The following is a 14,538-nucleotide window of genomic DNA, read 5'->3' as shown; positions in this document are numbered from 1 at the left end:
GTGCACTCAGTATATGGGTGGTCAAAATAGATCACCACCACCACCTGCAGATAACAGCCAGTAATAACATCCATTTACTATGAACATAGAGTATAGCATAACCTTTCTTATTACCCTTATAGGACACTTCTGAATAGATTCCCACTCTATAGGCCACACCAGATGCTTGGAAAAGGTTCAGTCTGGGTGATGCTCTTAACCACAGTTCTGCATGAAAATCTTCCTATTAAGCTCTTTGGGTCTGAGTGAAACTGCTCTTCATACTATCATTTCGACCTCTCTACTGTGCTAATGCTCAGTCATCAAACTCAGAAGTTTGCATTACTTTTAAGCCAGGAGTTTTTGAACAGGCACAGATATTAGGGGCATTGCAACGAGATGAAGTAAAGCCCAGTCCATATATTAATATGGTAATCATGCAAATTTGGGCTTTTACCACTTCTATCACCTACATACCTTAATGTAACATTTCTGATATTCGTTTCTCTTGTTAATGCTGTAGACTAATACACATCTGTATGCTGACAGAGAAGCTAAGGCTAACTCATCAAGTGCTCCAACACCTATTAATACAGAATTATAACAACAAAAGGTATCTCTGTCACAGCATACATCATCATATAAAGTAAGATACTTACTGACGTGTTCACGTTCCCCAAACACAATGATGCCACAAATGAGTTAAGCTCTTAAAACAGTTAAGTTCCCTCTTCTGTGATGTTACAGATTCAATTTATTGACCGTTTACTTACGTGGCAAGCTTCCTATGACATTGTTCTATGTGACTGTTACATAGAACAATGCTGCTCCCTAGTGTCAAAAAGAGGAACAACAGGTTGCAAGTCACAGCTTGTTACCACCGGTGTAATTCATTGTAATATTATGCAAGAGCTCTAGTAGTCCTCCAGCTGGAGGTCAAAGTTCACCTTAAATACAAACAATAATGATCAATGGATTCCCAAATGAGGCATCTTTTCTGATTCAAAATTAGCCTGAGAACTGCACTCCTGAAGCCTTTCTTTCTTTTTTTCTTTCTCAGTTGATCATTTAATGAATAAGGCCAAGTGACCCAGTAATTGTTTGAGATTTCTCATGCAACATCAAAAGTAGAATGCTACAAAAAACATCATGTGTTTTTTACAGTTTGTCAGCATGCTGAAAAAAGGCTGACATTTAGGGTAAACAAAGGACGATTACTACATAGCCTATGTAATACGAGTTTTAAAGGCATATCCCTAAAGTTTAAAACTGTTCTTTTTTTCTTTTCTTTTTTTTACAAATTCCATTTACTAAAACCAAGGCAATCACAATAAACAGATCAAAAGACAAACAGGCAAAATTAAAGCAACAGGTGTGAAGAATTCCTTATCATTAGATTGTTAGGGTTAGGTTGTTCGACTTTAGGAAGCCCATTAAAAGAAAGAGAGAACACAAATGATCGTGAAATTGTTTAACTCATCAAATGTGCCATAAAAGACTAGAATCTGAGTTCATTTAAAAAAAAAAAAAGCATTTGCATTTGTAGCCCTGTATGAAAACCACACAACAAGCAGACTATTTACAAATTCTCAACATTTTAAACATGTCTTTGTTGACACTATTGTTCATCACAGAGGATGTGGTCTGGGAAATAACAGTTTTGACCAAACAGAACCACTGCTGTACATAACTGCAACATGAGGATAAAATAGAGAAATAACCATTCTGACTGCATTTCTATGAAAAGACACCTTAAATATCAATCGACCCCCAACAACTAGTCACTTTGTCTTCTCTAACACACTTGATTTATGATTTATAGACACTACAAAGTTTACTGTGTAGAAAAATACATAAAAAAACGGTAAAGGATTAAAATGACATTTTAAATGTTTTTAATAGCATTCACTGCTACATTCATGATTACAAAAGCACAGGGCAATTTGCTCCACCAAGTACAAAATCTGAGGGTTTTATTCAGGACAAAAAGAAAAAGTTAAAACAAAGGCCACTTAAGCACTAGTCACATGTTCACTGCATTATAGTGATTTCCTCCTCTTTTGATGATTGTTGTGTCCAAGACACAGAACAGCACTGCAAGGGGAAGCCTGTGTCGACCCGGTGCAGGAGCTGCAGGAGGCCTGGTCCACCCTGTAGGAGATGGAGCTGTAAAACACAGGGTTACTGTGGCCGCCCTCCTCATCACAGTGAGGCTGAATGGGGCTGTTGTCCATGTCAGTGTCACAGCACATGTAACAGGAATATAAGAACCTGAGTCTGCTGGGTTCAGAGTGCTCAGCTAAAACAAGTCTTTGCTCCTCTATGGGAGAGGGAAGGAGATTCATGGAGCTGGAGCCTCCCTCCATGGGAAGACTCATGTTATTCAGGCTGCTATGTCCATCTTTGCTGCCTCTATAGCCAATGTCAGTGGTTTCTGCTACAGCCACTATCACCTCTTTATTGACCTGTGTGTCCTCAGGCTGCGTTCCCTGCGCCTGTCCCCCAGCCTCAGGTTTTACATCAGGCTCTTCAGTGCTTACAGTAAGAAACCTCAGGACCACCAGGTTCAGAAATGCTCCAATGACCGTCAGCCCAATCAAAATGTACATGAAGCTAAAAGCCACATAGTGGGGTCGCTTCTGGAGAGCGTCTTTCTTCTGCAAGGCAACAAAATCGCCAAAGCCAATGGTGGTGAGTGTAATGAAGCAGTAGTAGTAGGCATTAAAGAAGGTCCAGTCCTCAAAGTGGGAAAAAGCTGCAGCTCCAATGCACAGGGTGCTCACACATGACAGCAGACCCAACAGGACCATGTTTCCCATTGACACCTCTGTAACCTGTAAGCCCAGGCCCCGCTTGGCTCTGCTGAGTAGGTAGCGGACTAAAGTGTTGATTCTCTCGCCCAAGCTCTGGAACATGACGAGTGTCAAAGGAATGCCTAAGACAGCGTAGAACATACAGAAAGTCTTGCCGGCATCAGTGCGTGGAGCAGCGTGGCCATAACCTACAAAGCCACAGTACATTACAAGTCACAAAATGTCAAGGACTTTTGCTTCATGTTGCAAGACAGTCAAAGTTGTCAAGGCTACAACTGTTCTGCTCACTGCACTACTAAATTGTTCACTTCAGTTAAGTTTCAGCTCTTGTTCTGAGTTGCAACAACAAGCTCTCAAACATTGCTTAGAGGAAAAGAATTATGCATTCAGCTGAAGTAATAGTTGTTCTCATTCACATATTGATATCGTTCATTAAATCAAATGGCTCTGTACAATAGGAAACTGATCACTGTGATAAGATAATCTTTAAACAAAGTCAGCAAATAGACTGCATACTGCACAACTTAGCTGTAAGAAGTCCATCTTTTGAACATAAAGCCAATTCCCTTTACTCAGGCTTAAAACATTACAGCTGCTTTCATTATGTTTTGCATACTGTGAAAAGTTGTTCTTTTTTTTTTAACCAGACAAAGTAAGTTAGAACACCTGGGTCCTCACCAACACAAAGAGGGTGGAGCACATTACACCTGTGCTTCAATCACTGCACTGGCTGCCTGTGTGTCAGAGGATTGACTTCAAAATCTTACTACTGGTCTATAAAGCATTGAATGGTCTTGGCCTTAAATAGATGTCAGATCTACTAGTAGAATATAAAACATCCAGACCGCTCAGGTCCTCAGGAAGAGGTTTACTCAGAGTTCCCAGAGTCAGAAGCAAACAAGGTGAAGCAGCTTTTAGTAACACCTGAGGACTGCTGCCACACTCAGCTCCTTTAAATCAGGCCTTAAAACTTTATTATTCACTCTGGCTTTCAATTAGAAATATACTTTCTGCCTTATACCAACAAATTAATAGTTTTTAAAAGGTGTTACCTTATCGAGTACTTTTACATTCTTCTGTCTTTTGATGATGTCTTACTTTTGCACTGTTTTCTTAATTTCTGTTGCACTCTTTCCTAAAGCTTTGTTTTAATGTATTGTCTGTAATGTAATGCATTGTAGTGTCTGAACAGCGCTAAATAAATAAATAAACTTGCCTTGCCTTGCCTTACCTTACCTGAGTGAATGTGCATCATGACCATGCATGACAGTATTATTTGCATAAAGACCTTATAGTTTGCAAAGAGTTAACAAACCACTATTCTTTTTTTCTTTTTTTCCTTTAATGCTTACTCTGTATAGTCCATCTTAACGGAAAATGTTGTAAAATCCTGCAAAATCTTTCCTGTCCAAAATGATGCTGTACTAACTCCTATCTATATCCATGCTAACTTTATGTCTGGGTAATATTTTGTAACTATTAGGCCTACATTATGTTCAAAGTTTAAATCCTCCACCAAGACTGTGGCACAATGTTTGATAGTGTGGTTTAATATGAAAGCATATTTTTAGATATTTTGACTTAACAGCTCGTGTACATACATACATACATACATACACAAATATAAATATGGATATAGCTGAACAATTAGGTATACTGCATAGGACGTTTTCTTTAATGTTTGTTACTGTTGTCCATATTTCTTGTTTGTTGTATAGATATGTTTGATCGTTGTCAAGCGCAGCAGCTTGGCTGTAAAATCAGTTTAAGTTGCAAAATGTAATATGTTGTCCTTTAAACCAGTTTAAATGCATCGAATCCTAAAGTTGCAAAGTTTGGTTCTGAGACTTTGTTCAATGCATATTGAATTTCCACCTGTTCCACCTACAGTGCACTCCAATGTTTGGTTCCATGTGATAGGATCCCTCTTTTAACAGAGGAGCGCCATAAACACCCACTTGCGCGTGACGCATTAACTGTGGCGTGCCCGAATGAAATAGGTCTTTCAGCTACTTGCCGATTGTGGTGATCACAGTAGTGGCAAAATAAAAAGATCCGGTGAACTTCCACTGCCTCCCGGCTCGGTGCGGCTCGAAGAGAAGGACCACTCTCTCGATCGTCTCGTAATCTTCGTCTGTAAACTCGTACTTTTTCTTCAGCTCGTTCAGCTTCTGCTCCAGCGCCTTGCTCTTTGAACTCTCACTGTCAGACTCCAGAGCATCAAAGACGGCGGCCCCAATGAGCAGGTAAAAAACCATGGAGAGGATCAAAGAGAGGGTCCTGATGTTCTGCGTCTTCATCCTCTCAACTCCGGAGAGCGCGCGAGGCGGAGAGAAGGTGCTGTTGGTTCGAGGGACGCACGAGGACCCCGGTGTGTGCCCATGAACTCAATTAATCTGCAGTCACCTAACGTGTTGACTGGGGCCCCTTTCAACAGCTAGAATTACGCCCATTTGATGATTGTTGAAACTGTAGTCCGTCATCAAGCATAACACTTACAAGTGACTCAAGCTGCATGTTGCATTGACTTTCCACAGTTTAGCCTACTTAGGTGCGCATGGGGCCTCGTTTAACTTCGATCCATGTTTGAATGTTCTTCATGGCATCTTCTGCTATCTCCCCGATTTCCGCTCGATAATTGCTTAATTTCTTCATTTCTCCAGGGTCATTGTTGACACTGCAGTTCTTCAACTGACCATTAGGCGTCGGCTCAAGCCTGGGACAAAATCAAGGAATTGGTGTCTGAACTTATAATAGTATGGAAGAGGATAAGGGCCACTAAAAAAAAAATATATAATAATAAAAGTCAGAAGTCTTTTTTTCCCATACTATTATAAGTTTAGTTTGTTTTTGGAGCGTCAACATTGGGCTCGGAGGCAAAAAATAAATTAAGCATATACTCCTCGCCTGCATGTGCTTACTGTATGCTCTTTTTCTTTCTTTAAGTGATCGTGTATTTGAATGTGCTATATGTTGCACTTTTGATCTTATGTATGTGTGCTGTTTTATCAATTGTTTCCATGTGTTATGTTTTAACTAACACTTGTGTTCTATTATTCTTTAAACTTGTGTGCTCTTGTGTCTATGTTTTTGTACTGTATATTAGTGTTTGCTTTCTAGCGTTTTCTTCATCAACCTGCCAGGGACTGCAGAGGAAATTTATGCATGAAATCTGGCACATTTACATTTCATGTGTGACTTTGTTGCTCTTGTAAATGTATGTGCATTGTCCCTTTTACATAAAGAAGTCCTTTGGGTGAGTTCATTATGTTCAGATCCAGCACCAGTGGGAGAATAACCAGAGCCCTCACTAGAGGTGACTGTGCAGTACCACATAGAAACACAACCTTTAGTAATTAGGTGTTATCAGTCAAAGGTACTGAGGTCTGGAATGAGATCCCAGCTCCAATAAGAGACTGTACCACGTTTAGTACCTTTAAAGTCAATCTGAAAAAGTGGCTGAAAAGAAACCAGATCTGTCAGCACTCATTTTAAATTGAAGCTTTTATGTGTCTTATCAGTGTTCTTTGCTACTGTCATTGGTGCATGTCAGTTGTCCAGTTCTTCTATCGTGTTGTAAATCTTTTTTGTATTTCTTATTGTGTTGGTGTCATTGTAATGTAATGTGTTTTTTTCTTCTGACCTGCCAGGGACTGCAGATGGAAAGTAGCTCTTGGCTAATTCTGGCATTTTTACATTTATATGTTCATTAATATGCACTGTCCCTTTTAAATTAAAAAAACAACAACATACAGTTCAGGTCATTTGTAGGCGTTATGCTTTCATATGCAGTAAGAGAACAGGCTTCAGTTTCAACAATCTTCAAATGGGCGTAATTCCAGCTGTTTAAAGGAGCCCCAGTCAGCATGTTATAGGTAGGGGAGGGACTACTCTTTAAAACAATAGCCTATATGTTGTTAGCTAATTGTGTCGTTTATGTATGTTGTTTATGTGCATGTGTATGTGTATGTGTGCACAGACATGCATGCTGGTCTAAAAGGATCAATCAATCAATCTTATATGTAAAGATGCTCGATGCTTTACAAAAGAGCAGGCCTCACTCTTTGTTAAACATCTAGTCTTGATATCATATGAAGAGCTTGATTGCAAAAGCAGATAACTCTGTTTTAAACATTTTCATAAAACACATGTATTTGTATCACTAACACCAAAGCCGTGTGGCTATGAGGTTGGCCGAGGCTGTATTTGTTTTTTTGCAGTAAAACAGATGTTGGATAAAGGAGAGGTAAAGTGCTAAACAAAAATCTCTTACGGCATTTTTTTCCCATAATCTGTAAATGAACTTTTCATATTCTTGGTATTTTGTCTTGATATCATTATCGCAGAGACTGTCATCATTCCTACATTTCATGATGGGGTTAAGACAAAAAAAATCTAAACAAGGAATTTTGAAACGCAAAGCTGGGTTTGTAAACTGGAAAGTTTGAAGGCCTCTGACTCCAAGTTTACAGTGTATTATTGGAGACTAAGGCCACTGCAAAATAAACCATGTTGGTTCTTTTAAACTATCAATTTCTGTTACTCACCCTTTTAAACATCATGTGAAGTGTTTATGCACCAAAGTTCTTGGACTGATTCTCCTGGCAGTTAATCACTCAACCATGTGTTTGGAGAGGTCTGAAATACACAAGTGTGCGTCTGTGTGTGTTGTGTCTGTGGCAGCCACAGAAAAGCACAACAGAAACAGCTGGCCTTTCCAGACTCTACTCTCTTGATTATTTTGCCCTGTGAAGCGTTCATGTGCGGAGTATTCACAATACGCTCAGCTAAAGTATTACTCTGAGCGATGAAGCATTAGCCGCTGGCAGCGCTGACCTTTATCAAGCGCACTTAGTCGCTGAGTGATCCAGCAGGCCTTCGTCATTAACTAAGTTCAATACGCAGAGTGAGCAGGAGACAGATACAGCCGCATGATTTGTGTGTATCAGTGCAGCAGCTCAGAGGGAGCCTCTCTGTGGTTTCACTGGCAACTGCTGGGTTTTTGATCAGTGTCATGCTAATTGGGTTCACAGCACTGAAACCAGAAAATAAGCTGTCTGCTGCAGTTCCATGCTAAAAGTTATTTCTATATATATCCCTCATGAAGTTTTCATCTATTTCAGGGATGGAGGGGAGGGGGGGTCAATTTGTGGGGCTTATTCATGCACTAAACGAGGCCATAAAGAGCCTGAGATCTGTCATTAGGGTCTCATTTATTACCTCTCTTCCATATAGAACATATGGCCATCTCCAAGCTGTGGTTTTTTTTCTTTCAGGAAAAGCATATAACCTTATCCTGCCGTCGTAAGCACATGAATCTATTGCAGATGTGGTGATAATGGTCTTGATTCTCTCCACTGGCAATAAGAGCACTTACCTGCTTTTGAGAGGAGTCCCTGAGAGATAATTGTCTCACCAGGGTCCCTTCAATGAGAGCACACCAAGGATGCATCACTCATATTTAACATCAAAACCTATTGTAAATGTGTTACCATTTGTAGAGTAAAATAACCGCCAGAAGAAGTTTCTAGAGTGACAAATAGCTATTGTGGTACAACTGCTAATGACAAGTGACCTTTTTTAAAGTGAGGATCCTTTGGTTTTACAACTCTCGCCATGAAATAAAGCTGCTCCATTATCTGGTTTACTCATCTCATATCTCCCTCTGCTCTACATGTCGGCTCATGCATCCCTTTATCTTGAACAGGAAGACATTAAGAGCAGGATGTGCACCGACTGGAGTCGAGACATTCATCTGTCCAAGTGCCGTACCCAAAGAAGAGGAGGGGCAAAAGTGCTGCAAACATGATGTTATCTTCTCTCTGATAACAGCAAGTGACAACAAAGAAGATGAAAATGATTTTGATGATCCTTCAGGGTAAAAGCCCTGTTTAGTTTGTGTCATAAAGGCCAAAGTCTTTTTGAATTCTGTTTCATAATCAATAGCATCATGATCAAGTCATGATTCTGATGACCCAGCTCAGGAGGTTACTACAAAAGATGGGAGACACACAAGGTTAAAGTTTAAATAATTCTTAATTAACCAAATTAGCTAAACCCTTTACTTCCAAGCGAAGACCAAAGTCTCAAACAAAACCCCAAGTTACCTATGGAGGGGGAGGTAGAGAGAGGAGACTGTGAACGGCAGGAGGTTAAGTCCCCTCAGCACACACATCCATTTAGTGCTGCAGTCAGATCACATGGGACGACACACCTTCAAGACAACCACCACACAATGAAAACATTACCTGCTGACCCTACTGGGGCATCACAAGAATGAATCTGTACAGGAACCTAAAATGAATAGACAATAATGGAAAAGGCAGCTACTCTGAACTGGCCTTTGAGCCTGATAAGTCCGAGAGCAGAGAGGGGCTTCATAGATTAAGTTACCTGGGATGTGTAAATAAATAAAAATATTTTTGTTATACAAAATGTAACACTTTTCTCAAACAACAGTAAATTGCAGATGACTGCATTTCAAGTCATTGTTTTCTGTTCAAGATGACATCGAGTGAAATTTCAAATCTGTCCATGCTTTGGGAACAAGGTTATTTCTCTCTCTAAATGTTGCAGAGGGGACAAACTCAGCTTCAGGGTCCCAGTTTTAGAATGTCATGTGGGCTGGAATGGATGGACGGACGGATGGATGGATAGATGGCAAATGTTGCAGTAAAGTGAACTGTCATTTTCTGAGAAAAGCACATGATTGCCAATAAAAACTGTTAAGATCTAAAAGACTTTAGTCTGTACACTCTCAAAGAGTCAACCGTCTGAACAACTGAACATTTTGAACTCCATGCTTAAATGCACTTTAAAGATAGATATTATCATTTTCTTTTATCCCTCAATCCCTTTAACAAATGTTAACCATTAAAATGCCTTATAGTGTTGAAAATAATATATCAGTCATTCATTGTGCTACTTATTAAATAAAGTCCAAAGTGCCTTGCAAAATCCCACATTTAATTCACCTTTGAGCTTCTAAATACTTACTCTACTGGACCAATAGGGGGCCCTTGAGGGCCCCCACACTTAAACCAAAGCAAAATGTGCATGTGCAACGACAGTAGAAAACCTCCCTGATGGGGCACCATCTCACAGCATTCCCTGTCTTGCCCTGCTAAAGGATGCATGCATTATTTCTGTGAAGACCAGTTTGTTAATGAAGTCAACCAATAAAAATGAAGAGAAATTATCAGTAGTATATAGGAGCGAAAAAAGAGGAAGAGGAGTAGGTCTAACTGTCGCAACACTCCAGACAAGATGTGATGAACCCTGGTTGGGCCCCAATTGATTTTGGCTAAGATCCCAAGACACCCCGCGTGCACTGTATGATATCATTGTAGGCTACTGTAGCTTTAGCAGGAAATGGGTGAGGGAGGGCATCACATGTAACCTATCTCAAGAGCTAATTGGCTGCTCATTCAACAAATGTATCTTGGACCAGGCTGTGAGCAAACAGGAAAATAGTTATTTTGAAAAGGGCACTTTCTCTGGAGAGAACAAAAGAGGGTCAGTTCGACTAAAATATTTCTTATGACAATTGTGTCCATTTTCTATGTAGAACTGTAGTCTGGCCTGTGAAGTGTCCCGTGATTGCAAAAAAGTTTGACGTAGCCTATTTTAGAAATTTAGCTTTTGTACTATAATTCCGGCATACTGATTTATATACATTGTCTTAAATTAGTAAATAAACTGCAGGTGCTCAAGCCCCATTTATCTAAGTGTGAAGAGTCCTGTTTTTTTTTGTTTTGTTTTCCTGTAAAAACAGACGAAGTTCCGAGAAAGTGAAAGTGAAACATAACTATTAGGTTACTCGACAAAGCCTATGAGAGACTGCATGAAGAGCAGCCATACACAAACTCTGTTTCGGTTACAACGCCTCGGCTGAGAAGTTTGAGCAATGATGCCAAGGTTTAACTTTAGCCTTCTCTGTCGTCTCATTGACCGCTTTAAGTGCATCGTGTGTTTTTCACTGCGCTGGATCGTCGCAGTCCATCGTGCTCTCGCCGGGCACTGTCCTTTGACTATAGGCTGGCCGCTGAACCGGAAAAGCACCAAAAAGGAGCCTGAAATAAGCAGCTCAGAAAGAGATCCCATAGAGGTGGTCGAAAAGGAATCTGACCATGGAGCTGTCATCGTGGAGAGGCTCGCAGAGCCCGTCGTCAAGCAGCCCGAGTATAGATCTACTGAACAGGATGACGATGACTCTGACAGCGAAGAGTATCGAGTTGAGACCACAGATGATTTCTACTGTGAATATGATTCAACCTGGGAGATTGAGGAGCCTCAGGAGGGCCCCTCCAAGAGGCGACAGATATCTGTGAGTAGGCCTACACCAAAACTTTTATGAGAAGTTATTCTGTCTGGCACAAACCCTAGTCTGGCATTTTGGCATCAGGCTCAGTGTTTAAGTAGGCCATGGTCTATTGACTGTTCATAATGTTTACTAATAGGTTAACTATTGTAAGAGTTCCTTATTTATTATGGGGCCCTCTTTTTATGCAGGCCTTTTTATTTTTCAACACTATTCCAACTGTAGGCCTAACTTGGCAACGCCAGTATTTTCCGTTAAGCCTGCGAAGTACACATTGCTTTGAGTTTGTTGTTGTTATTTCTTTAGACTCCTACAGTAAGTGAGCATAGGGCAGGAACAACATCCTTCCAACAGATTCTGTTTTGAGCAGTTTTCTTCAGCTGGACCCGTGTATTTTCTTGGCTTCACTCTCAACTGATCTTCTCCGAGTCTGTCTTTGCCTGCCCACTGTCCTCTTCCCCTTTCAGTTTAATCGTCAATTATTAGTGTGAATGCTTCAAGTTTTTTTTGTATTCCAGTCCAAGTTCAGAAGATTTCAAAATGCTGCAAAAGATATGCAGAATTACAGACGCGACTACCCTGTAAGTTACACACAACTGCATGAACACACAGATCTGCCATGTACAAGTGTAAACCCCACACACACTAACACACACTGTGCTTTTCATGCCTCTCCACAGTCCCAGAGAACGTCACGACCTTGGAAAGAGACAAGCTTTGTAAGTACACTTGCTCAACAACTGTGTGTGATCACTGGTCATATGACACATGATGCGACTTGGTTATTATGTAGCCGAAATGATAAATAAAAAAAAAGATGACATGAAATATGTCAATGTTTAATTATGTTTTATTGTTTAGGATGCCAAACCTAATTTGAGTTTCTACCTGGGAAACACATCAACTTTACCTGATGGTACGCCTACAGTTACAACCATACACTTACATGCTCTCACATGCTCTAAAATGTGATTTATTGACCATAAGTGCAAATGAACATCACTGACTTAAATTAAACGTGTACAACCAACTCACATTTAGAAATTGATTTATTTCTGTGGACTTACGTTTTCATCAGGTGTCTTCATCAGCCAATTCCATGACGACTGGTTTAGGAACTATGACAAACTAGAGCGTGTACACAGCTATATTCAGTGGTAAGTCAATCTATATTAGATGTGATGCTGAATCATCCATTTTTGTTTCTGTATTATGTAATTCAAGTTCTCTCTTGAAGGTTGTTTCCACTTCCAGAGCCAGGGATGAACTATGAAGCCACAACACTGACAAGAGAAGAAATTAAGGTAAGCAGCCAAATGCACTAAAGTTATCATATCAAAGTGCTCTGTATATTCTGATAAAAATGTTGTGTTTCTCCAGGAGTTTTGCAAAAGCAGCTTTGCAAGGGAAAATCTGTTGAAGTCCTATGAGCTCATGTTGGACTTCTATGGTATTGAGTTGTGCAATAAGAAAACAGGAGAAGTCAGGAAAGCGCCACACTGGGAAGAACGATTCATCAACCTCGACAGGTGACCTTTCAATTCATGATTAAGCAATGCTTTCATTAAAAGTCATAAAATATGTCACTAATTTCTTTACTTTTTTCATGGGCAGGAACACTCATAACAACCTGCGCATCACCCGCATCCTGAAGTGCCTGGGTATCCTGGGGTTCCCTCACTACCAAGTTCCCCTGGTCCAGTTCTTCCTGGAGGAGACCCTCATCCATGAAAAACTGCCACATGTCAAGGAAAGCGTACTTAACTACTTCCTGTTTTCTGTCAGGGACAAGAGAGAACGCAGGAGTCTCATCAAGTTTGCCTTTGAGAAGATCATCTGTCAAGAAGAGTTTGTCTGGTGCCCAAAGAAAATTCAGCAGATATGGTCAAGGCAGTCACATTCAGAGCGGTCCAAGTCCTAGAAGAGAATGAACAGAAAGTTTGAGTCAGAACATTAAAGATGAAGACACTATGAGGATAATGCAGCTGCCGAAGTAGAACGAAGGATCACTGTGCACCAAATCCAAACATTAAAACAACTCTACTAGTTATAGCTGAGGACTGGGGAAAGATATGCTTTGTATTTTAGGTTGTCAATAAAACCACAAACCGAATCTTCACTGCCAAATTGACACAATAGATATGAGACTGTTTCCTAAAACTTAACTTTTTTTGTTGCTTTTTTTCCAAGAAATGTTTGGAGCTGCTCAGCACCAGCCCAAAGTTAAATGCATAATGTATAAGCATGTCTGTCAACAATACGCTCAAACTCAACCATTGTCAGTAAGCCTCCCACCAAGTTTGAGAATTATTTGTATTGTTGATTTTCTAGTGTGAACATACTAATTATTGAAACTGAAAGTTTGTAATATTGATCTAAGACACAAGTCTTCAATATACTGTACAAGTCTCCACCTCTAAATTTCTTTAGGAGTTTATCGTGCCTTACACAGTGAATCAAGCACTGATTTATGTGTATGTTTTATTTTTTTTTAATAATGTTTTGCAGGTGTTGTTGCTTCATGGTGTTCTTATGGTGGATTCAAAATGATGGTCGAGACCTGCTCTTTTTGTAAAATGACTCTTGAGGCAACGTTAGTTGTGAATGTGACCATTATAAAATAAGATTGATAGTTTAATCCTATTCTTTGATTTTTACAAAAACAAGCGATGTTCTTGTCTTGGTGAAATGAAGGCCATAAAAATGGCATGGTCCAAGATGAACCAAGTGTCGCCTCACCGTACTCTTTATATGCTTGATTTAACAGTTAAAAAGAACTTGACCCCTTCTTCTCTGTGTCCTGTTGTTTTGATGTCTCACTGATGTATTTATTCCAGTGACAGTAATGACATTGTCTATAATCATAGTTTAAATGTTTCTTTGGAGTGGCTGCATTCATCACTATAAAAGTTTAATTGAATGATCTGTTGATTCATTTCTTTTAAATAAACTTCAGCTCCTTCAAAATGCTGAAGCCAGAAACCAAAAGCTTTGAACACATCATTCCTGTTCTCACCTGTTCACTGGCTTCTGATGAAAGCAAAGAATTGATTTGAAAATACTTCCATCTTCAAATACATGAACGGCTTAATAGCCACTTCTTACATCACCGACGTGCAAACTGAATACACGAACAGATCCCTGAGATCATAACATAAAGGTCTCCTCACGAGCAAGAATCTACTTGAAATCAGCCACTTCAGTGACTCCGGCCCCATTGTAGGATTCTGTACCACCTGATCTAAGGTCTGCTACAACAGTGTCTTCTTTTATAAGCAAACTAAACTTCTTTCAGTTATTTTAGAATATTAACTTTGTATCTTTTATGTTTTTGTCTTCTATGAAAAACATGTTTTTCTCGTGTATAATCTTCGCCTGTTTTATGTAAATACAGTTGACCTGACGACCTGAAGCAATCTGAGCTCA

General features: G+C 39.8%; 2 protein-coding genes across 2 annotated transcripts; one reads left to right on the top strand and one right to left on the bottom strand.

The window, feature by feature from the left end:
- Window positions 1–2,018: 2,018 nt before the first annotated feature.
- On the bottom strand, window positions 2,019–5,245 carry LOC306823075 (potassium channel subfamily K member 15-like; the record flags this gene model as incomplete). Its single annotated transcript, XM_079342441.1, has 2 exons — window positions 4,810–5,245; window positions 2,019–2,980 (listed from the first exon to the last, which is right to left on the bottom strand). Exons 1-2 carry the CDS (start codon window positions 5,090–5,092, stop codon window positions 2,019–2,021), a joined length of 1,245 nt encoding a protein of 414 aa, XP_079198567.1. The 5' UTR covers window positions 5,093–5,245.
- Window positions 5,246–10,533: 5,288 nt separating this feature from the next.
- LOC306822176 (opioid growth factor receptor-like) lies at window positions 10,534–14,100 on the top strand. The gene is made up of 8 exons (XM_079340991.1): window positions 10,534–11,118; window positions 11,631–11,693; window positions 11,793–11,831; window positions 11,974–12,028; window positions 12,191–12,269; window positions 12,350–12,416; window positions 12,493–12,641; window positions 12,727–14,100. Exons 1-8 carry the CDS (start codon window positions 10,699–10,701, stop codon window positions 13,031–13,033), a joined length of 1,179 nt encoding a protein of 392 aa, XP_079197117.1. The 5' UTR covers window positions 10,534–10,698; the 3' UTR covers window positions 13,034–14,100.
- The last annotated feature ends 438 nt before the right edge of the window (window positions 14,101–14,538 follow it).

Source organism: Symphodus melops (assembly GCF_947650265.1).
Source record: "Symphodus melops genome assembly, chromosome: 4".
Classification (NCBI taxonomy): domain Eukaryota; kingdom Metazoa; phylum Chordata; class Actinopteri; order Labriformes; family Labridae; genus Symphodus; species Symphodus melops.
Note: the sequence above shows the minus strand (reverse complement) of the source record. Positions and strands in the feature narration are given on the sequence as shown.

Bases quoted from the DNA above. Each gene is read 5' to 3' on its own strand.
- LOC306822176 (XM_079340991.1), top strand. From the start codon at position 10,699: ATGATGCCAAGGTTTAACTTTAGCCTTCTCTGTCGTCTCATTGACCGC. The intron at 12,029-12,190 runs GTACGCCTACAG...CGTTTTCATCAG, and splicing joins CACATCAACTTTACCTGATG to GTGTCTTCATCAGCCAATTC. The intron at 12,417-12,492 runs GTAAGCAGCCAA...GTGTTTCTCCAG, and splicing joins TGACAAGAGAAGAAATTAAG to GAGTTTTGCAAAAGCAGCTT.